General features: G+C 47.7%; 1 protein-coding gene across 1 annotated transcript in view; it reads right to left on the reverse strand.

The window, feature by feature from the left end:
* Positions 1-19133: 19133 nt before the first annotated feature.
* The window catches only part of LOC144593836 (equilibrative nucleoside transporter 1-like), a 67768-nt gene continuing 61555 nt past the window's right edge, over positions 19134-25346 (reverse strand). The window contains 2 exon segments of the mRNA XM_078399953.1: positions 19134-19829; positions 22858-23054. Coding sequence (XP_078256079.1) covers positions 19718-19829; positions 22858-23054 — 309 coding nt within the window. The 3' untranslated portion in view covers positions 19134-19717.

The following is a 25346-nucleotide window of genomic DNA, read 5'->3' on the forward strand; positions in this document are numbered from 1 at the left end:
GGATAGGTATATGGATGGGAGGGGATTGGAGGGTTATGGTCTGAGAGCAGGTAGATGAGACTAGGTCAGAGAAAGTGGTCGGCGTGGACTGGTAGGGCCGAACGGGCCTGTTTCCGTGCTGTAATTGTTATATGGTTATATGGGTGATGTTTCGGGTCGAGACCCTTCTTGAGACTGATGTTGGGGGAGGGGGTGGGACAAAGATAGAATGTCGTCGGAGACAGGAAGACTAGTGGAAGAACTGGGAAGGGGAGAGGAGAGAGAGGGAAAGCAGGGACTATCTGACGTTGGAGAAGTCAATGTTCATACCGCTGAGTGCGAACTACCCAAGAGAAATATGAGGTGCTGTTCCTCCAATTTGCACTGGGCCTCACTCTGAGAATGGAGGAGGCCCAGGACAGAAAGGTCAGATTGGGAATGGGAGGGGGAGTTGAAGTGCTGAGCCACCAAGAGATCAAGGAGGCTAAGAAGGACTGAACGGAGGTGTTCAGCGAGCCTGCGCTTGGTTAAACGATCGCCGAGCCTGCGCTTGGTTAAACGATCGCCGAGCCTGCACTTAGTTTTAAACGATCGCCGAGCCTGCGCTTAGTTTTGAACGATCATCGAGCCTGCACTTGGTTTCTCTCTTGGATAGCTTATACCTTAGTGGTATGAACATTGACTTCTCTAACTTCAGGTAGATCCTGCTTTCCCTCTCTATCCCCTCCCCCTTCCCAGTTCTCCCACCAGTCTTACTGTCTCCAACTACATTCTATCTCTGTCCCGCCCTCCCCCCTCACATCAGTCTGAAGAAGGTTCTCGACCCGAAACGTCACCCATTCCTTCTCTCCAGAGATGCTGCTTGTCCCATTGAGTTACTCCAGCATTTTGTGTCTACCTTCCTGTAGAGACTCTATCCCCTACTCCCAATTCCTCCATCTATGCTGCATCTGCACCCAAAATGAGGTGTTCCATACCAGGACATCTGAGATCTTCCTCATTCTTTAGGGAACGGGGGTTCTCCTCTTAGATGTGGCCCTCACTAGGGACTCCTCAATATCCCGCAGCTCCGCTCTTGTTCCCCCTCCCCCTGGTCGCAACAGGGACAGAGGCCCCTAGTCCTCACCCCATCAGCCATCGCATACAGCACATAATCCTCCGGCATTTTCGCCACCTCCAATGGGATCCAACCACTAGCCACATCTTCTCATCTCCACCCCTCTCCGCTTTCCGCAGAGACCGTTCCCTCCACAACTCCCTGGTTATCTCGTCCCTTCCCACCCAAACCACCTTTCCCCTGCAACCGCAGAGGATGCAACACCTGTCCCTATACCCCCCCCCCCCCCCCACCCCCCCCCCCCCCCCCCCTCGACCAAGGACCCCAAAAGTCTTTTCAGGTGAGGAAGACGTTCATGTAACTCCTCCAACCTCATCTACTGTATCCGCTGTTCCAGATTTCGGCGAGACAATTAACTTCTCTAACTTCAAATAACCCTTGCTTTTCCTCTCTATCCCTCCCCCTTCCCAGTTCTCCGACTAGTCTGACTGTCCTTGTTTACATTTTATCTGTTTGCTTTGTTGTTACCTTCTCCTAGCTAACAATGATCTATTCTACATTTTCCTTGATCTCCATCCCTTTTGTCTTTTTTTCATATCTCACGCTTCCTGACCTCTGTGTCTCCCTCTCCCCTGACTCAGTCTGAAGAAGGGTTCCGAAACATCACCCATTCCTTCTAACCAGAGATGCTACCCATGCTGTTGAGTTACTCCAGCATTTTGTGTCCCTTTGATTTAAACCAGCATCTGCAGTTCCTTCTTACAACTATAGATAGATTCTTGATTAGTACGGGTGTCAGGGGTTATGGGGAGAAAACAGGAGAATGGGGTTGAGAGGGATAAATAGATTAGCCATGATTGAATGGCGGAGTGGAATTGATGGGCTGAATGGCCTAATGCTTCGATCCTGAGTCGCCCTTTGCTGTCGCTGGTCGACATCATGGAAACAGGCCCTTTGGTGCCCTCTGGAAGGCGACTCCGGACTGTCAAAGCAGCCACATCCAGGCATAAAGCCAGCTTTGTTCCACGAGTAGTAGTTCTACTCAATAACCAAAGTCTGTAGTCTCTTTTTTGCTCTGGTTTATTTTCACCCCCATGTTTAGACCTTAATGTTGTATCCTTATTGTTCTGATGTGGTTATGCTCTATTCTTAATTGTTAACTGTATGTGATGTCATTTGTGAGCGGAGCACCAAGGCACATTCCTTGTATATGCACATACTTGGCCAATAAAATTTATTCATTCATTCATTCATTCATTCATTCATAAGAGTCAGGAAGTCATGATGCAGCACATTGTTTAAGCCACATTTGGATTATTAATTGCAGTTCTAGTCGCCCTATTACAAGAAGGATGTGGAGGCTTTGGGGTAGGGTGCCGAGGAGGTTTGCTAAAATGCTGCTGAGATTAGAGGGTTCCAGCTACTGGGAGAGGTTGGATAAACTTGGATTGTGTGTTCTCTGGAATGTTGAAGGTTGAGGGTCCACTTGACAGAAGCGTATAAAATTATAAGAGGTATAATTAGGGGAGACGGACGCTTTTTCTCAGAGTGGAGTAGGGACATAAGAATAAAATGGGATTAAAGATAGACACAAAATGCTGGAGTAACTCAGCGGGACAGGCAGCATCTTTGGAGAGAAATAATGGGTGCCGTGTCGGGTCGAGACCCTTCTTCAGATGGGATTGGTGGTTAGCGCAGATCAATGGGCCAAAGCGCCCATTTCTGTGCTACATAACCCCTGACCAAAGATACTAGAGGAGCCAGATGAACCAGTCGATCCTAAAAACCGTAGTTGGTCATGGGTAAATTTCAGCGCCATTTTAGTAAGCAGATTCTGTGTGCTAGACTGGGCAGTGTTCATAACTGCGATTTCTTCGTATATAAAATGTTTGCAAACAATTATTTTTGTTCAACTTCTTGGATAAGTTGACAGTTGTCATCTATACACTAAAACACTCATTTGTTTGTTTGCTAGATCCTGAACTACAGCCAAAGCGGTACACGATAGCGCAACAATTTTAGGCCCACCTTATTCACCGTCGTCCCTTTGGTGCTAATGGAAAAAGTTTCATTGAAATCGGTGTTATATTTTTTAAGTTATTCACATTTTAAAGTTTAAATATATCTCTGAGGGAGGGAGGGAGAGGGGTGGAGGGAGGGGGGGAGGAGGATAAGGATCTCTGAGGGAGGGGGGTTGAGGGGGATGGAGTGGGGGGGAAGGGGGGAGGGAGTGCGAATGTATATGGGTAGGCCCTAATGAAATGTCTATGGGAGAATAGTGATCATGATAGGGAGAACCATGTGCTGAGAAGTGTGTGTGTATATCTATATGTATATATATATATGTGTGTGTATGTATGTGTATATAAATATATATATATACACATACACACACATGTGTATATATATATATATATATATATACATACATACATACACACACGCATATATATATGTATACTAGACAAAGTGGGCCCGTTGGGCCCATTCCCCACTCCCCCATTCTCTCGTCCCCCATCCCCACTCTTACTCTCCCCACACTCTCCCCTTTGGCCCGTCCTCTTAGGGTTTCCATTTTATCTGGGAGGGGGTGAGGGAGTGAAGGGGGGAGTGAGGGAGAGGGAGGTTTGGGGGAGGGAGGTGTGGAGTGATCGAGGGGGAGGGAGTGTTGGAGGGAGGGATGTGTTGAGGATGGAGGGTGGAGGGAGGGGGGGAGGGTGATGAGAGATGGGGTGGTATTTGTGGAGGGAGGGAGGGGGGGGGGGAGAGAGGGGGGAGGGAGGGATGGGGGAGAGGGGAGGGATATGGACCTCCCCTTTTCCCAGTACCCCTCTTTCCCCCACCACCAATTCCCCTCCGCACTACCCCTGTTGTCCCATTCCCCATTCTCAGCCCCCCCCCCATTTTCTCTCCCTCACACTCTTAGCATCAGTTAATGGCCCGGGGGGGGGGGGGGGGTGCGGGTGATCGGATCAGTGAAAAGTCCGGTGGGGGGGGGGCTTCGGGAGATCGCATCATTCAAAGGCCCGGGGGGGGGGGGGATAGCGGGGAGATGTTCTCCCGGGTGTGGGAGAGAGGAGAGAAGCAAGGGGAGAGAGGAGAGGTGAGACGGTGATCGCGGGCTGGCGCCGCTAACGGCGTCCATTGTTTTGGTGCGAGTGAGGAGATGCCGCGCATGCGTGCTGAGTACAGAGTGAGGAGATTCCGCGCATGCGTACTGAGCACTGCCGCACCGCAGCGCCCCCCTTCTGTCAAAACTTCGATAAATGAGGGGGGGCAGCACTTTTAAACCGTATGCCGTATTCAGCCGACATCAGTGGAATATATATATACATACATACAAGATCTGAGTTTTAATAGTATACTAGACAAAGTGGGCCCGTTGGGCCCATTCCCCACTCCCCCATTCTCTCGTCCCCCATCCCCACTCTTACTCTCCCCACACTCTCCCCTTTGGCCCGTCCATTGTATCCGGGAGGGGGTGAGGGAGTGAAGGGGGGAGGGAGGGAGAGGGAGGTTTGGGGGAGGGAGGTGTGGAGTGATCGAGGGGGAGGGAGTGGTGGAGGGAGGGATGTGTTGAGGATGGAGGGTGGAGGGAGGGGGGGAGGGTGATGAGAGATGGGGTGGTATTTGTGGAGGGAGGGAGGGGGGGGGAGAGAGGGGGGATGGGGGAGAGGGGAGGGATATGGACCTCCCCTTTTCCCAGTACCCCTCTTTCCCCCACCACCAATTCCCCTCCGCACTACCCCTGTTGTCCCATTCCCCATTCTCAGCCCCCCCCCCATTTTCTCTCCCCCAGACACACTCTTAGCATCAGTTAATGGCCCGGGGGGGGGGGGGGGGGTGCGGGTGATCGGATCAGTGAAAAGTCCGGTGGGGGGGGGGGCTTCGGGAGATCGCATCATTCAAAGGCCCGGGGGGGGGGGGATAGCGGGGAGATGTTCTCCCGGGTGTGGGAGAGAGGAGAGAAGCAAGGGGAGAGAGGAGAGGTGAGCCGGTGATCGCGGGCTGGTGCCGCTAACGGCGTCCATTGTTTTGGTGCGAGTGAGGAGATGCCGCGCATGCGTGCTGAGTACAGAGTGAGGAGATTCCGCGCATGCGTACTGAGCACTGCCGCACCGCAGCGCCCCCCTTCTGTCAAAACTTCGATAAATGAGGGGGGGCAGCACTTTTAAACCTCTGTAACTTAAAAACTATGCGTCCGAATTAAATAAAAATATCATTTCCCAGCAGCGAACCGCGTGCTGATTAAGGCGGTACAAAAATCGTGGCGCTATGGTTCACCGTTTTGCCGGAATTTGCCGTATTCAGCCGACATCAGTGGAATATATATATATACATACAAGATCTGAGTTTAGATAGACGAGAACAAGTGTGCCCGTTTAAAGCGGGCCCGTTGGGCCCGTCCCCACACCCCCCATTCTCTCCTCCCCCAGCCCCACTCTTACTCTCCAAGTGTGCCCGTTGGGCCCGTCCTCCTGATCTGTGTATGTCAAGTGACCACTATAACCCTCTTTTTTTTTTTTTTTCCTAATCAGATGTGCAGCACTTTGGTCAACATGGGTTGTTTTTAAATGTGCTATACAAATATAATTGACTTGACTTGACTTGCAATAACAAAACAATCAGTGCTTTTCTGGAAACTTTTCGAAACAATGTAGCCGTCACAAGCTGAAAACTAAATCCTTTTCTGGAAACTTTTCGAAACAAATGTAGCCGTCACAAGCCACAAGCTGAAAACTAAATCTGCACCGCAGCGCCCCCCTGAAAAAGGGGGGGGGGGCAGCGCTTTAAAACCTCTGTAACTTAAAAAACACGCGACCAAATTAAATGAAAATATCACGGCCGAGCGAGCGCGAGATTGGCGATTGAGGCGGTGCAAAAACCGTCGTGCTACGGTCCGCCGTTTTGCTGCAATCGCTGTTACGTATAAATATACGATATATTCAGGTCAAACCCAAAAAAAATATATATATATATTCACAAGATCTGAGTTTTAGTATTCATATCATCATATCATATATCTACAGCTGGAAACAGGCCTTTTCGGCCCTCCAAGTCCGTGCCGCCCAGTGATCCCCGTACATTAACACTATCCTACACCCACTAGGGACAATTTTTACATTTACCCAGCCAATTAACCTACATACCTGTACGTCTTTGGAGTGTGGGAGGAAACCGAAGATCTCGGAGAAAACCCACGCAGGTCACGGGGAGAACGTACAAACTCCTTACAGTGCAGCACCCGTAGTCAGGATCGAACCTGTGTCTCCGGCGCTGCATTCGCTGTAAAGCAGCAACTCTACCGCTGCGCTACCGTGCCGTTATACTAGAACAAGTGTGCCCGTTCAAAGCGGGCCCGTTGGGCCCGTCCCCACACCCCCCATTCTCTCCTCCCCCAGCCCCACTCTTACTCTCCAAGTGTGCCCGTTGGGCCCGTCCTCCTGATCTGTGTATGTCAAGTGACCACTATAACCTTCTTTTTTTTTTTTTTTCCTAATCAGATGTGCAGCACTTTGGTCAACATGGGTTGTTTTTAAATGTGCTATACAAATATAATTGACTTGACTTGACTTGCAATAACAAAACAATCAGTGCTTTTCTGGAAGCTTTTCGAAACAATGTAGCCGTCACAAGCTGAAAACTAAATCCTTTTGTCACAAGCTGAAAACTAAATCCTTTTCTGGAAACTTTTCGAAACAAATGTAGCCGTCACAAGCCACAAGCTGAAAATTAAATCTGCACCGCAGCGCCCCCCTGAAAAAGGGGGGGGGGGGGCAGCGCTTTAAAACCTCTGTAACTTAAAAAACACGCGACCAAATTAAATGAAAATATCACGGCCGAGCGAGCGCGAGATTGGCGATTGAGGCGGTGCGAAAACCGTCGTGCTACGGTCCGCCGTTTTGCTGCAATCGCTGTTACGTATAAATATACGATATATTCATGTCAAACCCAAAAAAAATATATATATATATTCACAAGATCTGAGTTTTAGTATTATACTAGAAAAGAGGGCCCGTTGGGCCCGTCCCCACACCCCCCATTCTCTCCTCCCCCAGCCCCACTCTTACTCTCCAAGTGTGCCCGTTGGGCCCGTCCTCCTGATCTGTGTATGTCAAGTGACCACTATAGCCTTCTTTTTTTTTTTTTTTTCCTAATCAGATGTGCAGCACTTTGGTCAACATGGGTTGTTTTTAAATGTGCTATACAAATATAATTGACTTGACTTGACTTGACTTGACTTGACTTGCAATAACAAAACAATCAGTGCTTTTCTGGAAACTTTTCGAAACAATGTAGCCGTCACAAGCTGAAAACTAAATCCTTTTCTGTCTGTCATGTGACCACTATAACTGTCTTTTTTTTTTTTTCCTAATCAGATGTGCAGCACTTTGGTCAACGTGGGTTGTTTTTAAATGTGCTATACAAATAAAACTGACTTGACTTGACTTGACTTGACTTGCAATAACAAAAAAGACTACTTGGAAGCTTTTCGAAACAATGTAGCCGTCACAAGCTGAAAACTAAATCCTTTTCTGGAAACTTTTCGAAACAAATGTAGCCGTCACAAGCCACAAGCTGAAAACTAAATCTGCACCGCAGCGCCCCCCTGAAAAAGGGGGGGGGGGGCAGCGCTTTAAAACCTCTGTAACTTAAAAAACACGCGACCAAATTAAATGAAAATATCACGGCCGAGCGAGCGCGAGATTGGCGATTGAGGCGGTGCGAAAACCGTCGTGCTACGGTCCGACGTTTTGCTGCAATCGCTGTTACGTATAAATATACGATATATTCAGGTCAAACCCAAAAAAAATATATATATATATTCACAAGATCTGAGTTTTAGTATTATACTAGAACAAGTGTGCCCGTTCAAAGCGGGCCCGTTGGGCCCGTCCCCACACCCCCCATTCTCTCCTCCCCCAGCCCCACTCTTACTCTCCAAGTGTGCCCGTTGGGCCCGTCCTCCTGATCTGTGTATGTCAAGTGACCACTATAACCTTCTTTTTTTTTTTTTTTCCTAATCAGATGTGCAGCACTTTGGTCAACATGGGTTGTTTTTAAATGTGCTATACAAATATAATTGACTTGACTTGACTTGACTTGACTTGCAATAACAAAACAATCAGTGCTTTTCTGGAAGCTTTTCGAAACAATCTTGCTGTCACAAGCTGAAAACTAAATCCTTTTCTGGAAACGTTTCGAAACAAATGTAGCCGTCACAAGCCACAAGCTGAAAAGTAAATCTGCACCGCAGCGCCCCCCTGAAAAAGGGGGGGGGGACAGCGCTTTAAAACCTCTGTAACTTAAAAAACACGCGACCAAATTAAATGAAAATATCACGGCCGAGCGAGCGCGAGATTGGCGATTGAGGCGGTGCGAAAACCGTCGTGCTACGGTCCGCCGTTTTGCTGCAATCGCTGTTACGTATAAATATACGATATATTCAGGTCAAACCCAAAAAATATATATATATATATTCACAAGATCTGAGTTTTAGTATTATACTAGAAAAGAGGGCCCGTTGGGCCCGTCCCCACACCCCCCATTCTCTCCTCCCCCAGCCCCACTCTTACTCTCCAAGTGTGCCCGTTGGGCCCGTCCTCCTGATCTGTGTATGTCAAGTGACCACTATAACCTTCTTTTTTTTTTTTTTCCTAATCAGATGTGCAGCACTTTGGTCAACATGGGTTGTTTTTAAATGCGCTATACAAATAAAACTGACTTGACTTGACTTGACTTGACTTGCAACTCACCTCACATCCGGAATCTTGGAATCATCCTTGATCAAACCCTCTCCTTCGACAAACACATCAAACACATCACAAAAACAGCCTTCTTCCACCTCAAAAACATTGCCCGTCTCCGTCCATCCCTCTCCTCCACAGCTGCAGAAACCCTCATCCACGCCTTCATCACCTCCCGTCTGGACTACTGCAACAGCCTCCTCTATGGCGCACCCTCAAAAATCATCAATAAACTTCAATACATTCAAAACTCCGCTGCCCGTCTACTCACACACACCTCGATCCGTGACCATATCACCCCCGTCCTTTATAAACTCCACTGGCTCCCCATCCCCCAGAGAATCCAGTACAAAACCCTCCTCATAACCTACAAAGCCCTCCATAACCTGGCCCCATCCTACCTGACCGACCTCCTCCACAGGCACACTCCCACCTGCACCCTCCGCTCTGCCGCTGCCAATCTCCTATCCCCCCACATCCGGACTAAACTCAGATCCTGGGGGGACAGGGCTTTCTCCATCGCTGCTCCCACCCTATGGAACTCACTACCCCAAACCGTTAGAGACTCCCCCACACTCACCACATTCAAAACATCGCTGAAGTCTCACCTGTTCAGTACTGCCTTCAACCACTGAAGGTCACCTCACCTACTGTCTCCTTTCTCTGTTCATTTATTTATTTACTTATTTATCTATTTATTAATTTCCCTATGTTCTCAAAATCTCTGTAAAGCGTCTTTGAGTATATGAAAAGCGCTATATAAATAAAATGTATTATTATTATTATTATTATTAATAACAAAAAAGACTACTTGGAAGCTTTTCGAAACAATGTAGCCGTCACAAGCTGAAAACTAAATCCTTTTCTGGAAACTTTCGAAACAAATGTAGCCGTCACAAGCCACAAGCTGAAAACTAAATCTGCACCGCAGCGCCCCCCTGAAAAAGGGGGGGGGCAGCGCTTTAAAACCTCTGTAACTTAAAAAACACGCGACCAAATTAAATGAAAATATCACGGCCGAGCGAGCGCGAGATTGGCGATTGAGGCGGTGCGGAAACCGTCGTGCTACGGTCCGCCGTTTTGCTGCAATCGCTGTTACGTATAAATATACGATATATTCAGGTCAAACCCAAAAAAAATATATAAACAAGATCTGAGTTTTAATAGTAGATAGATAGATAGATAGATAGATAGATAGATGGATAGATAGATAGATAGATAGATAGATAGATAGATAGATAGATAGATAGATAGATAGATAGATAGATAGATAGATAGATAGATGTGTATATGTATATATATGTGCAGGATACATCTTCTGGATGCACTGGGATGCATTCTCAGTGATGTGACCTGGGGCCATCGGGTGTTTCGGGTCTCACAACATCAGACACCGTCGCCCAGGCAACCCAGCCGGGGTTGATCAGGCCCCGACTTGCGTCCCAGCAGCAACCGCCCACGGATCAGCCCTCTTAATCCAAAGCCACCTAGTGGCTTTCTCTGCGGCTTCACTTGCGGATTGAATGGCCCTCTTCTTTGCCAGCCCCGTAATGCCCAACTGGTTCATAGCACGTCTTCCAGCCTCCACCCCGGCACATCCCCACCAGTTCCTGCTACTTTGCGCATTTCCTCTCATTTGCTTCTTCCATACGCTCTTCCGAGGGCACTGTCAGCTCCAGAATGATCAGCAGTTTTGTATATATGCTTGAGCAATACAAGGGAAACTGCACAAAAGAGGGGGCTGGGGAGGAAGGATGCGAGGGAAATGGGTAGAAACAGTAAGAAATAATAAAATCAGAGAAATGAAGTGGGGAATATATTTTTAAAAAATGTGAGTTGATAGATGAGATATTTTCTGCATTTTAATGGTATCATCACACACACTGTTCCCCCACAACACTGATTACACTTAAAGGCGTAGTGAACGGCTGGGTTTGTCTACTAAAATGGCGGACGTTCCGCTCCTTTGCCTACTACACTTCAGTATAGGCGATATCGACAGTGTGTGTCATCTTGCTCCTCTAGTATCTTTGCTCTTGACTGCAGAACAGGATCACCCTTCAACAAAAGGATCACAATGGTTCAGGAAGGTGGCTTTCTCACACCACCCAGTGGACAATTGGGGATTGGCAACAAATGCTGGTCATGCCAGTGAACTGCAGATCCCCAAAATGAGTTGATGGAAGGGCACTCAATGGCACTTCATTTGCCAATTGACACATTCTTCCAGGTTAACTGACAGATAGCATAATGCTCTTTTCCGCTTCCTCTTTAATATCAGGCATCGACTTTTATTGAAACCTTTTCTTCTTTTCCCTCTAGGTTAGAAGGGAGGTGCAGGAGAGGAAGAAAAACAAATTTGTGGGGGGGTTTTAGTGGGCCATGGAGCAGAGAAACAAGCCCAACAGCCAAACTTGTCCATGCTAACCAAGATGCCCCATCTACAGTAATCCCATCTGCTCGTGTTTGTCCCATATCCCTCACAACCTTTCCTATCCATGTAAGTGTCCAAATGTGTTTTAAATGTTGTTATAGTACCTGCCTCAACTACCTTTTCTGGCAGCTCATTCCACATACCCACTACTGTCTCTGTGTGGAAAAAGTTGCACTTCAGTTTTCTATTAAATCTTTCCTCTCATAAACCTATACCTTCGGGTTCTTGATCCCCCTACTCTAGGTAAAATACTCTGTTCATTGACCCTATCTAGCCCCATGATCTTATACGTCTCTTGTAAGATCACCCCCTCATCCTCCTGCGCTCCAAGGAATAAAGTCCTAGCCTGCCCAACCTCTCCTAATAGCTTAGGCCCCCAAATCCTGCCAACAGCTTCGTAAATCTTATCTGCACTCTTTCCAGCTTAATGACATCCGTCCAAGACCAAAACTGAACACAATACTCCAAATGCAGCCTCACCAGTGTCTTATACAACTATAACATAACATGTGTAGGAAGGAACTGCAGATGCTGGTTTACACCGAAGATAGACATGAAATGCTGGAGTAACTCAGCAGCACGGGCAGCATCTCTAGATAGAAGGAATGTGTGAACTTTCGGGTCGAAACCCTTCTTCAGACTTCCCAAGGGTCTCGACCCGAAACGTCACCCATTCCTTCTCTCCAGAGATACTGCCTGTACCGTTGAGTTACTCCAGCATTTTGTGTCTTTCTTCAGTTTAAACCAGCATCTGCAGTTCCTTCCTACACATCCGAACTTTTATACTCAATTCCCAGACTGAAAGAAGCCACTGAAGGTCAGACTGAATTTGTGAGGGGAAATGTACACACGATGTTTAGGGTGAGGAGCCTTCTTCGAGTCGAGGGTAGATAAAGGATCGAGAGGGGTGGGGGCAAAAACAGGCAAGAGACAAGTGGATCCAGGTAAGGAGGGGTTGATTACATAAATCAACACATAAAAAAGGAGGTGGAATCGCCACCTTTTTCAGGGATATTTTTAATTGCAAACAGACATCATTTGGAGAATTTCTATCATTTGAATATCTTTCAGCTGTTTTTAAATGCACCCCCCGAATCCTTTTAATAATTTTATATAGACCACCTCAATACTCTGCTATCTTTTTCAATGAACTCGCTGAGCTTCTTTCCATTATTACTACTGAATTTGACGGTTTGAACATTGCCAGTGATTTTAATATTCATGTTGATAACTCAGGGGACAACAGAGCCAAAGAACTCTCTGTCTTGTTGGACATTTTTGGACTTCAGCAACATGTGAAACATTCGACTCATAATCGAGGTCACATTCTGGACCTTATCATCACCAAAGGTCTAAACATTTTTAATGTTATTGTAACTGACATTGCCTTATCTGACCATTCCTGCATATTCTTTGATGTGTCTACTTCTCCTGTTACTCAAAATATATCTAAAACTATTACAAAACGGCATATGAATGAAAACTCTAATGCACTGTTTATGGAGGCCATCTCCCTGGCCCCCACCACGACTTCCATTTCAACCTACGTGATTACAACTCCAAAATCACAAAAGCTATTGATGCTATTGTGCCTATTCGGGTCAAATCCATTTCTGGTAAGCAAAAAGCTCCCTGGAGAACTGCTCCATCTGTAAAGGCCTAAAAAAGGGAGTGTCATACAGCAGAGCACAGATGGAGAAAATCAAATCTCCAGGTCCATTATGATATCTATAAAGAGAATCTTCAAATCTATAATACAGAAATAAGAAGCGCCAGACAGTCCTTCTTCTCTAATATTATAAACGATAACATCAATAATGCATGCATCCTTTTTAACCGTTGATAAGCTAACAAATCCACCAGCATCCACTCCTGAGGAACTCCTCTCTACCAGTAAATGCAATGAGTTTGCATTCTTCTTTAATAATAAAATAGAAGGCATTAGACAAGTCATTAGCTCCTCTATGTCAGGCACAAAAAACATGTCACGTGTTCTTCCAGATAAGGATAATATAACAATCATGACACAATTTAACACCATCGACTACAGGACTCTCGATGAAATCATGTCTCATCTTAAACCATCTACCTGTGCCCTCGATGTTCTACCCACGAGCTTTTTAAAAAACATTTTCAGCTGCTTGGCGAGTGAATTAATACAAATAATCAACAATTCCCTTCTATCAGGAAATTTCCAAGAAACTCTAAAAACTGCAGTTATTAAGCCGCTATTAAAAAAAGAGTGGCCTATACACATTATTACTCAACAATTACAGACCCAGATCAAACTTACCCTTCGATTTCGGGTCGAGACCCTTCTTCAGATGCTGCCTGACCTGCTGAGTTACTCCAGCATTTTGTGAATAAATCGATTTGTACCAGCATCTGCAGTTATTTTCTTATCAAACTTACCCTTTATAGGTAAAATAATTGAAAAAGCTGTCCACCACCAACTTAGAAACTATTTGACCTTAGATGACCTCTCTGACAACTTTCAATCAGGCTTTCACCCCTTACATAGCACTGAAACGGCCCTGATCAAGGTCTTAAATGACATCCTTGTAAATACCGATTCCGGAAAAATGTTCGTTTTAGTACTTCTTGATCTTAGTGCTGCCTTTGACACTGTTGACCACAACATTTTAATAGACAGACTAGAAAATTGGGTTGGACTTTCAGGTACTGTCTTAAATTGGTTTAGATCCTACCTACAGGACAGAAACTATTATGTCTCCATGGGCAACTTTGTATCTGATCAAGTTAAAATTACATGTGGAGTTCCCCAAGGATCAATCCTTGGCCCTCTTTTATTCAATCTCTACATGCTTCCACTAGGACACATCTTAAAAAACTAAATTGCCTACCATAACAATGCGGATGACGCTCAAATTTACATAGCCCTCTCTCCAAATGACTATAGTCCCATCTATAGTCTCCATCAATGCATTGAACAGATAAACAGCTGGATGAGACACAATTTTCTCCAGTTGAACAAGGATAAAACCGAGATAATTGTCTTTGGTGCACATGACAAAAGACCGATAGTCAGTGCACACCTTGATTCTCTCTTCAGACTAAAAACCAGGTGAGAAATCTTGGTGTAATTCTAAACTTTGATCTAAACTTCAACAGCCACATAAACTCAATAACTAAATCAGCCTACTATCATCTGAAAAACATTGCAAGAGTTAGAGGTTTCATGTCAAAACAAGACCTTGAAAAGCTCATCCCCGCATTTATTTCAAATAGGCTTGATTATTGTAATGGTCTTCTGACATGCCAATCTAAAGGGCCTGTTCGCAAGTTGCAGCTCGTCCAAAACGCCGCTGCTAGAGTCTTAACAAAAGCTAAACAATTTGAACACATTACATCAATTCTCGGATCTCTACACTGGCTACCAGTCAGTCAGAGAATCAAATTCAAAGTACTCCTAATTGTCTACAAATCAATAAATGGTCTTGGACCAAAATACATATCAGACCTTCTCTTCCAGCTAGACCCCTTAGAACAGCTGGGACCAGTCCAAAAGTAAACACTCCCAAGAGTAAAAACAAAACATGGTGAAGCAGCTTTTAGTTACTCTGCTTCGTGCATCTGGAATAAACTCCCCGAAGAACTCAAACAGGCCCAAACTCTAAATATATTCAAAACTAGGCGTAAAACCTTCATGTTCTGCAGTGTCTATGACGAGCACTTTGATTCTTGTTACTCTATATATCTTACTTTTGGTCTATTCTTATTACTTTTTAGATTTTATTACTTTTTATCTAATTCTATTAATCCATCGTTCGCTCGTGTGTCAGACGACGTTAGCTCGCTGTTGGCTTCTGTCTTCGTCCAACATGTTGACAGAATTTTCCTACCTTTTCTCCTTGTTCTGTATATTTTATGCTCTGTGTAAAGCACTTTGAATTGCCATTGCTGTATGAAATGTGCTATATAAATAAACTTGCCTTGCCTTGAATAGCACATGTGTTGATAGATGAGGGTGGAGATAGCAACCAAGGGTGGAGGTGAGCAGTAGAGGAGATAGGGCTACAGACGGTGTAATCTGATTGGAAAGAAAGGTGAGGAGTACCAGTATATGTAAACTTCTAGCCTGCTCAACCTCCCCGATAAGCTCTTCTCTGCACTCTTTCCAGCTTAACAAAATTTTTCCGGGGAGATGGGAGATCAAAACTGAACACAACATTCCAAGTGCTGCCTCACCATCGTCTATGAAGGCCAATGTGCCAAAAGCCGCCTTGACCAGCCTATCTACCTGTTATGCCACTTTCAAGGAATTATGTATCTGCACTTCTAGATCCTTCTGCTCTACAACATGCCCTGAGTCCTGCCATTCACTGTGAAGGTCCTGCCCTGGTTTGATCTACAATACCACCCACCTGGGTATCATCTGCAAACTTACTAATCACGCCTTGTACATTCTCATCCAAATCATTGATATAAACCACAAACACCTATGTGCCCGACACTGATCCCTGAGGTACTCCACCAGAACATAGAACAGAACTGCACAGGAATGGGCCCTTCGGCCCACAATGTTTGTGTTGAACTTGATACCTAGTTAAACTGATCTCATCTGCCTGTACATGATCTACATCCCTCTATTCCCTGCACTTCCATGTATCTAAAAGCCTCTTAAACATCACTATTGTATCTGCCTCCACCACCACCAGTGACAATGCATTCCAAGCCCCCATCAATCTCTGTAAAAAACAACTTGCCCCACACATCTCCATTAAACTTCCCCCTCTTACCTTATAGCTACGCCATAACCATTTCAACTCTGGGAAATAGGTTCTGACTGTCCACCTTATTGTTTATCTGTTTACCAGAGAAACCAATCCAAGTCTATCCAACCTCTCTCTCTGTAGCTGAAACCCTCAAACCCAGGCAGCATTCAAGTATACCTCCTGCATCCTCTCCAAGGCCTTCACATCCTTCCTTTAATGGGGCGACCAGAACTGCATGCATTATTCCATATATGTCTTAAACAAAGTCCAACAGAGCTTCCTTACCTCCTGACTCTTATATTTATCCCGCATGGGTTTTCTCCGGGAACTCAGTTTCCTTCCACACTTCAAAGACGTACAGGTTTGTAGGTTAATTGGCTTGGTATAAATGTAAATTGTCCCTAGTGTGTGTAGGCTAATGTTAATATGCAGGGATCGCTGGGCGGCGCGGACTCGGTGGACTGAAGGGCCTGTTTCCGCGCTGTATCTCTAAACTAACCTAAACTCCAGCCGTAGCAGCTTCGACCGCCCGAGAGCGCGAGGTTTGATTGACCCGCTCGCAGGCCCTTCATCGCCCTGCGTTGCCTGGCCGCGGCACCTTCCATCGCCCGGTGTGGGCTCAGGACCTTCATCGGCCTGCTCGGCTCGGCCCTGGGACTTTCCATCGCCCGGTGGGGGCTTCAAAAGTCGGGAGCCTCGATCGCCTCGTGGCACCACGGGAGAAGAATGAGGAGGAGATAAGACTTTTCTTTGCCTTCCATCACAGTGAGGGTGTGCCTGGAGCAATCACTGTGATGGCTGTTTGTGTTAAAAATTGTAATTGTGTGTCTTGTGTTCTTTATTGTCTACTGCCGGACCCTGACGTGAGAGGACGCTGGCACTATTTGTTCGCCGCTTCTCCGTCAGGACAGTTTGTCTGTTTATTTTTATGTCATGACTGTTTTTGTAAAGCGTCTTTGAGCACTTGGAAAAGCGCTATATAAAATAAATGTTTATTATTATTATTATTATTAAACTAAACATCGTCGGATTGAAGTATCGTCCGGATCATAACTCCAAGGCTTACTGTGCCGTCCAGCACCTGATCCAACCTCTGCCCCGAGTCGAACAAAGGTGCCTACTGCTATGTGGCAGTGGATCTACCGCCGTGCTACTGTGCTGCTGATAATGCTGATTCATTTATCCGTATGTCCCACATGTAAACATGATTATTTTTGAGAAGGAAGAAATGACTGCATTTTTCACATTATTTCACAGCAGCTGTGGCCAGGTGTTAACAATGCACAAAAATAAATAAGGACCAGCAAGCTTCCATAAACAACGATCTGACAATCAGCTAGACAGAGCTCCAGGACATGAACCTATTCTTTAAGATTAAGGAGTGAGGGTCCCAAGGTTTAACAGCATATTGCAAGGATGGTACCACAGTGTGGCACTCCCTCAGTACCATCCCTCCCGCACTCCCTCGCCAGTTTCCTGCCTATACACACCGTGTGACTTGCTGGTTCCAGCTATCACTGCAGTGAGAATGATCCATATAGATTTTGACCTAAACCCAGGACTCATTAGTGCGTGACTCTGATTCATACTGACACACCCCACTCCACCTCATTCTGTTGAAGCATCAGCTGTTTCTCTTCCCACTGATGTTCGTCGGTACTGCCAACATTTCCACCTTTATTTAAACTCCTCATTGGACCTTTACTGATGTGGCTTTTGTGAAATTTCTACTTTTTGATTTAATTTTCTCTTCCCCGTCTTGACAAGTTGCTCAGTTCCTGGTAAGTGTGCAATATGACGTTCTGAGGACCAACGTTTAGGTATTTAGGTGATAGAGTTGATGGAGGCAGAAGAGGTGTTGGATGGTGGAGCCAGTATAATGGGCTGAATGGCCTGCTCCGCTGCATTCTGTATTACCTGTTGTTGTGGAAAGTTGTTCACTTGGGAGCGATCCCTTGCAGTGAAAGTTGTTCACTTGCTCAAAATCCCCCACCCCTTCCTCCCCATCCCTTGCCATGTCCTCTGGGGTCTCTCTATTAGTTTAGTTCAGAGTAGGGTTGCCAACTGTCCCGTATTAGCCGTGACATCCCCTATATTGGGCTAAATTGGTTTGTGCCGTATGGGACCGCCCTTATCCCGTAGTAGGCCCGGGGGGCGCTGCAGGCCAGGACACTGTGGGCCCTGGGGCTGCTGGAGGCCCGGGCGCTGCCTAATGGAGGTTGCATAGCAACCCGGCCCAGGCAGCTGCCATTGGAACGGGAGCACGTGTCCGCTGGCTGGGTGAGGTCACGTGGGGCGCGGGGCGGTGACGTCACCTTTTGTCCCTTGTTTGGGAGAGAGAAAGTTGGCAACCCTAGTTCAGAGTGGAAATTTGCCCTGGTCAAGCTAATTTCCCAATATAAGGTCCAGTGTTGTCCCCCCTCGAGTTCATAACTTCATAAGTTACATGACCTCTAATGCCTCCACAATCTCTAAAGCCACCCCTTTCAGAACTCTGGGGTATCATATATATACAGCCGGAAACAGGCCTTTTCGGCCCTCCAAGTCCGTGCCGCCCAGTGATCCCCGTACATTAACACTATCCTACACCCACTAGGGACAATTTTTACATTTACCCAGCCAATTAACCTACATACTTGTACGTCTTTGGAGGTACATAGTCCATCCGGCCCAGGTGACTTCTCCACCATCCTTTCAGCTTCCCAAGCACCTTCTCCTTAATGATAGCAACCCCACTAACTTCTGACCCCTGACTCTCTTGAATTTCAGACAAGTTGCTGTGATGACTAATGCAAAAAAAGTATTCATCTGGCATTTCTTTTTTCCCTATTAATACTTCTCCAGCATCATTTGGAGTAACTTGGCAGGAGAGGCAGCATCTCGGGGGAACACAGATATCTGACATTTTGGGTTGGGACCCTTCAGAATGGTTGAAGGTGGAGCATCATTTTCAATCGGTCCAATGTCCACTCTTGCCTCTCTTTTATTCTTGATATATTTGAAGAGAGAGTGTCGCATATGCCAGCCTTGCGACTAAAGAGATTGCTCTTTATGTGAATTTTAAACACCACAGTACGGTGACTCCTGTGATCTGTTAACACCAAGGTGGTAATGAAGTTTGTCGCTCGTTGAATTTAACATTGCCAAGGGTGCAGGGGGAGGTAGAAGGTATCAGAGCGTGACAAGTTATTAAGATTAGACAGCATGCTTTTATAAGCATATAAACACCACGCATAAAAAATATACACTATTAAAAAGAGTTATTGCTGAGATTGTCGTCTGATGGCCACATAGACAACCTGGATCCTGGTCTTTGCGAGACCATGGCCATTAATACTGCCGAGTTCCGTGGAATACCCGTACCACTTCCTGGGCCTGGACTAGCAGAAGATCAATTAAACAACATTATAGTCTGGTTCGGGAGGCACTCAAGTCTCTTGTTAGTGTGTAGCATACCTCTCCAGCTGGGATTTGTGGGGAGGGCAGGGGGAGGGGGAGCTGTGGGAGTGGATATGTTGGGAGAGCTGCTCTCATCCCATTCTTCATTCACCAAGGCCCTTTCACCCCTCCCCATTCTCACACTCTCGTTGCCTGTTGTGTAAGGGTTCAGGACAGCTTTCACACGGACCAAGCCAGTGGCGTAGGAAGGGCACAAACTGGATGGCGAGCAGAGAGGAGGGGTCGAGGGAGGGGTGTGGGAGGAAGGGACGGGTTGAACGGAGGGGTTGAGTGGAGGAGGCTTGCTCGTTTCCCCCGGCTGGAATCAGACTAGTGAACGGACCAAAAAGCCGAGACAGGCTCCGGTTGCCAGCCCCAGGGACAGGAAGAACGACATGATGGCTCCAGCCATCTCTGCCTCCTTTGCCGACACGTTCCTGTCAACACAGCAGTTAAATGTCAGTCAAAATCCCCGAAGTCCCACCCCAACAGAAGCACCCCACCCTGACAAACAGAACTGCCCCCATGGCCAGGCCCCCGTTCCCCCCGGCAACAGGTCACTATCCCCCCCGCCCCGGTGACAGGGCCCTGTCCCCCCCGGCGATAGGGCCCCATCCCCCCGGCAACAGTGTCCCCCCGGCAACAGGGCCCCGTCCCCCCGGCAACAGGGCCCCGTCCCCCCGGCGACAGGGCCCCATCCCCCTGGCAACAGTGTCCCCCTGGCAACAGGGCTCCGTCCCCCCCGTGACAGGGCCCATGCCCTCCCCGGCAACAGTGTCCCCCCGGCGACAGGCCCCCGCCTCCCCGGCAACGGAGCCCCGTCCCCCCAACAACAGTGTCTCCCCGGCAACAGGGCCCATGTCCCCCCGGCGACAGGGCCCCGTCCCCCCGACAACAGTTGCCTGTCTCCCCGGCAACAGGGCCCATGTCCTCCCCGGCAACAGTGTCCCCCCGGCGACAGGGCCCCTTCCCCCCTGACGACAAGGCCCCGTTCCCCCGCCCCAACAACAGGCCCCTGTCCTCCCCGGCAACAGTGTCCCCCCGGCAACAGCCGTTCCCCCCGGCGACAGGGCCCCTATCCTCCCCGGCAACAGTGTCCCCCGGCAACAGCCCACCCCCAGGTGATAGACCCTCCCCCCCCCTACAATCAGTCAAGTCGCTCCCCTCCAACAACAACAGACTACACGTCCAACAACCAGCCTCCACCTCCCCATCCCTGATAAGACAACTGGCAATGACCCCAAACATTCAAAGATGTATTCAAGACAGAGGTAGATTTAGCACTTAGGGCTAAGGGAATCAGGGGATATGGGGAAAAAGCAGGAATGGGCTACTGATTTTGGATGATCAGCCATGATCATATTGAATGGCAGCGCTGGCTCAAAGGGGCCGAATGGCCTACTCCTGCACCTCTTTTCTATGTTTCTAACATCGTTACCATCCCACCTCCTGACAAGCCTACACGCCCGGCAACAGGTTGCATCTCGATAACAAGTCCCCTCCCACCCAAATCCTACCCCTTCCTCATTGTGCGTAACCTCAGGCTTGGCATCAGCAGGAGCAGGAGGAGGGAAATAGACACAAAGTGCTGAAGTAACTCAACGGACCAGGCAGCATTTCTGGAGAAAAGAAATAGGTGACGTTTCGGGTCGAGACCCTTCTTCAGAGGAGAAGACCATTCAGCCCCAGGCGCCTGCTCCACCATTCAATAAAATCCTGGCTCATCTTTTACCTCTGCACCACTCTAATAGACACATCTCCCTCCAATCCCTTTATATCCACAAATCCACCTGTCTATCCACCTGAGTGCCACAAGCCTCGGATAAAGAATTCCTAATATTCACCCTCTCTCACCTGAAGGGCTGACCCCTGATAAGAACCAGTGGAGTGAGACTCCCAGCTAGGAGAAACATCCTCCCGGCACCGATCCAGAGAAGCCCAGGAAGAATTATGAAAGCTGGCTTGGTCACGGAAGAGAGGATAGAGCTGGAAGGATGTTATGCAGGCTGGACATCTCTGGCCAATGGGGTTCTGCACGAATCTGTGCTGGGACCTCGTTTGTTTGTGACTTACTTAAATGATTCGGATGTAAATGTAGGTGATCTGATTAGCAAGTCCTCATACGTCACCAAGACTGCTGGAGTTGCAGACTGTCAAAGTGTACAACGGGATATAGATCCAGAAATGGGTGGAGAAATGGCAGATGGAGTGCAGGCAAGGTCATTTTTGGAGGAATTGTGTCGAGTTTTAGTCGCCCCGTTACAGGAAGGACGGGGAGCTTTGGAGAGGGCGCAGAAGGGATTCACCAGGATGTTGAATGGGTTTGGAGAGAAGTAGCTATAAGCATTGTTTTCTCTGGAGTGTCAAATGTTGAGGGAGACCCGTTAAAGGTATATGAAAGGTGTATGAGAGGCACAGATAGGATGGATAGTCAGAGTTTGTTTCCCCCAGGGTGGAACTGTCAAAGACTAGAGGGTATGGCTTTAAGGTCAGAGGGGGGAAAGTTTGAAGGAGGACAATTTTTTTTTACACAGAGTGGTGCATGCCTGGATCGTGGTGTCAGGGATGGTGGTGAAAGCAGTACTTGAGATGCTTTTAGATAAGACAATGATCAGGAAGGGAATGAACAGATTCTAAAGAAGGGTCTCGATCCAAAATGTCACCCACCCATTTTCTCCAGAGATGCTGCCTGACCCGCTGAGTTACTCCAGCACTTTGTGTCTTTCTTTTCCAAGGCAATGGATAGATATGGACCACGTGCAGGCAGATGGGATTAAATTGGCATCATGGTCGGCACAGATATGGTGAAGGGCTCGTTTCTGTGCTGTGCTATGTTCTAATATCAGGCTAGCTCTCAGGTAAACAGCTCCCCATCTTGCCATGCCCTCCCTCCCTGCCCAAGTTCTGGGGAATTCTGAAAGCTCGTCACTAAAGCAACTGCTGTTCCTGCAGCCACCTTCAAGCTTGAGATGCAACCCGTTGGGTCCCGGAACTATACCAGTTTGGTCTCCTGGAAATATAACACATGACCAGGACGGTCACCTCTGTACCTGGAGATGGGGGTAGAAGCAGTTTGGAGAGAGGAGAGGGTGGGGTGAGGGACAGGGCACTGGGAGGGGTGTGGGAGAGAACTGGAGGATCAGAGCAAAATGTGTAGGAATGAACTGCAGATGCTGGTTTAAATCGAAGATAGACACACAATGCTGGAGTAACTCAGCGGGACAGGAGCATCCCATTCCTTCTCTCCAGAGATGCTGCCTGTCCCGCTGAGTTACTCCAGAATTTGTGTGTTTATTTAGTGAGATCCGGGCAGTTGGGCAGAGGCAAAGGGGGGCTGGCAGACTCGGGGGTAGATGCCCAACTCATCTCCTCGAACTCCCCTCCTCCGCCACTTACCCTGTGTCCCTCATCCTCCTCCCCACTCCCCTCACACCCCAGACCCCCCCTCTCCGGCCGGGCACTCACTGCGGTCCGTAGCACATGCAGAGACTGGCCAGGTAGCCGTTGGTGAAGGCGAAGAGGACCATGAAGCAGATGTACCAGGCGTCGTGGACGAAGACGACGGGCAGCTGGCGAGGGTGGATGTTGCACAGCATGAAGAGCGGGATGAAGACCACTCGTGCGATCACCAAGGCCACCAGCCACTTGCTACCCTTCCGGGGCTGCGGACAGATGCAGAGAAGCAGAGGTCCAAGCGTCAAAGTCAGTCGGGCCACGAGTCAAACCCCCCCTCCCCCAGCATGTGAGACCCACCCCCTCCCACCCCCACAACAGCAGCTCGACGGACACACCCAACCCCCACAGTGTGAGGGACACCCCCCCTCCCCCGCGGACAGCCTAATGGAGTTCTCCCGCCTGGCGATCTCACAACCCTACCCCACTGCCCGAGAGGTCCATCCCCTTCCCATGATCCTATTCGCCCTCCCCCAGCTCAGCAATCTAAAGCTAACATTCTCTCTCTCCCAGTGCTGTTGAAGGGTATTCGACCTAAAAAGGTAACCCCACTTTCCTTTCCACAGACGGTGTCTGACCTGCTGTGTATTCTTGGCATTATTATTTTTATTTTGGTATCATGAATGCCCATGGTTGCCCAGGCACCAATCCCTGCGCGACCACACTAGTCAGTCTGCCACTGGAGAGGGATTTGTTTATTCCCACTCTTTGCTCTCAGCACACCCACGACTTTACTTCCTCAGAAGGCTCAGGAAGTTCAGTATGTCCCCTACAACTCTCACCGACTTCTACACAGAAAGCATTTTATCAGGATGCACCACAGTTTCATTTGGGAACAGCTTCATCCAAGGCCGCAAGAAATTGCAGCGAATTGTGGACGCAGCCCAGACCATCACACAAACCAACCTCCCTTCTATTGACTCCAGTTATACCCCACGCTGCCTCGGCAAGGCCAGCAGCATCATCAAGGACAAGTCACACCCCGGCCACTCCCTCTGCTCCTCTCTCCCATCAGGCAAAAGGTATAGAAGTGTGAAAATGCACACCTCCAGATTCAGGGACAGTTTCTTCCCAGCTGTTATCAGGCAACTGAACCATCCTACCACAACCAGAGAGCAGTGCAGAACTACTATCTACCTCTATGATGACCCTCGGATTTTCCTTGATCTGACTTTGCTGGCTTTACCTTGCACTGAATGTTATTCCCTTATCATGTATCTATACACTGTAAACGGCTCGATTGTAATCATGTATTGTCTTTCTGCTGACTGGTTAGCAAGCAACAAAAGCTTTTCACTGTAACTCAGTACACGTGACAATAAACTAAACTGAACTAATAACCAATTCTCAATCCATGTCGGTAACATTATAGATAGACAAAATGCTGGAGTAACTCAGCGGGACAGGCAGTATCTCTGGATAGAAGGTGCTGGATGATGTTTCGGGTCGAGACCCTTCTTCAGACTGAGTCAGGGCAGAGGGAGACACAGAGATATGGAAAAGTAAGATGTGAAAACGAGACAAAGGGGCACGAAGATCAAAGAAAATGTAGAATAGATCTTTGTTAGCTAGGGGAAGGTGACAACGAAGCATACAGAGATAAAATGTAATCAGGAGGACAGTCAGACTGGTCAGAAACTAGGATGGGGGAGGGATGGAGAGAGAGGGAAAGCAAGGGTACTTGAAGTTAGAGAAGTCAATATACTGCTGGGTTGTTAGCTGCCGAAGTGAAATATGAGATGCTGTTCCTCCAATTTGCGTTGGGCCTCACACTGAAAATGGAGGTGGCCCAGGACAGAAAGGTCAGTATGTGAATGGGAGGGGGAGTTAAAGTATTTAGCAACCGGGAGATCATGTAGGTTTAAGTGAACTGAGCAGAGGTCAGTACATTATCTCCTAGTCAACGTGCACTAACCTTATGAGACCCCATGATGGCAATTACAATGGTATTAAGGTGTAGTTTAGTTTAGAGATACAGCATGGAAACAGTCCTTCGGCCCACCAAGTCCATGCAAACCAGCGATCACCTGTATACTAGTTCTATCCTACACTCTAGGGGCAATTTACAGACGACAACCAACCTACAAACCTGTAAGTCTTTGGAATGTGGAAGGAAACCGGAGCACCCGGAGAAAACCCACATTGGTCACAGAGTGAACGTACAAACTCCAAACAGACAGCACCTGTAGTCAGGATCAAACCTGGGTCATTGGTGCTGTAACTCTATTGCACCACTGCGCCACCATTTATGCAACTGCTTCCAACATGGCACCTTGTCAAATGCCTTTTGGAAATCTAAATACACTACTATATACTCTATCAACTCTACTTGTTACATCCTCAAAGAATTGGAATAAACTGGTCAAACATAGGGCAACATGGTGGCACTGTGGTAGAGTTGCTGCCTTACAGTGCTTGCATTGCCAGAGACCCGGGTTCAATCCCGACTACGGGTGCTGTCTGTACGGAGTTTGCACGTTCTCCCCGCGACCGCTTGGGTT

This window comes from Rhinoraja longicauda, chromosome 5 (genome assembly GCF_053455715.1).
Source record: "Rhinoraja longicauda isolate Sanriku21f chromosome 5, sRhiLon1.1, whole genome shotgun sequence".
Classification (NCBI taxonomy): domain Eukaryota; kingdom Metazoa; phylum Chordata; class Chondrichthyes; order Rajiformes; family Arhynchobatidae; genus Rhinoraja; species Rhinoraja longicauda.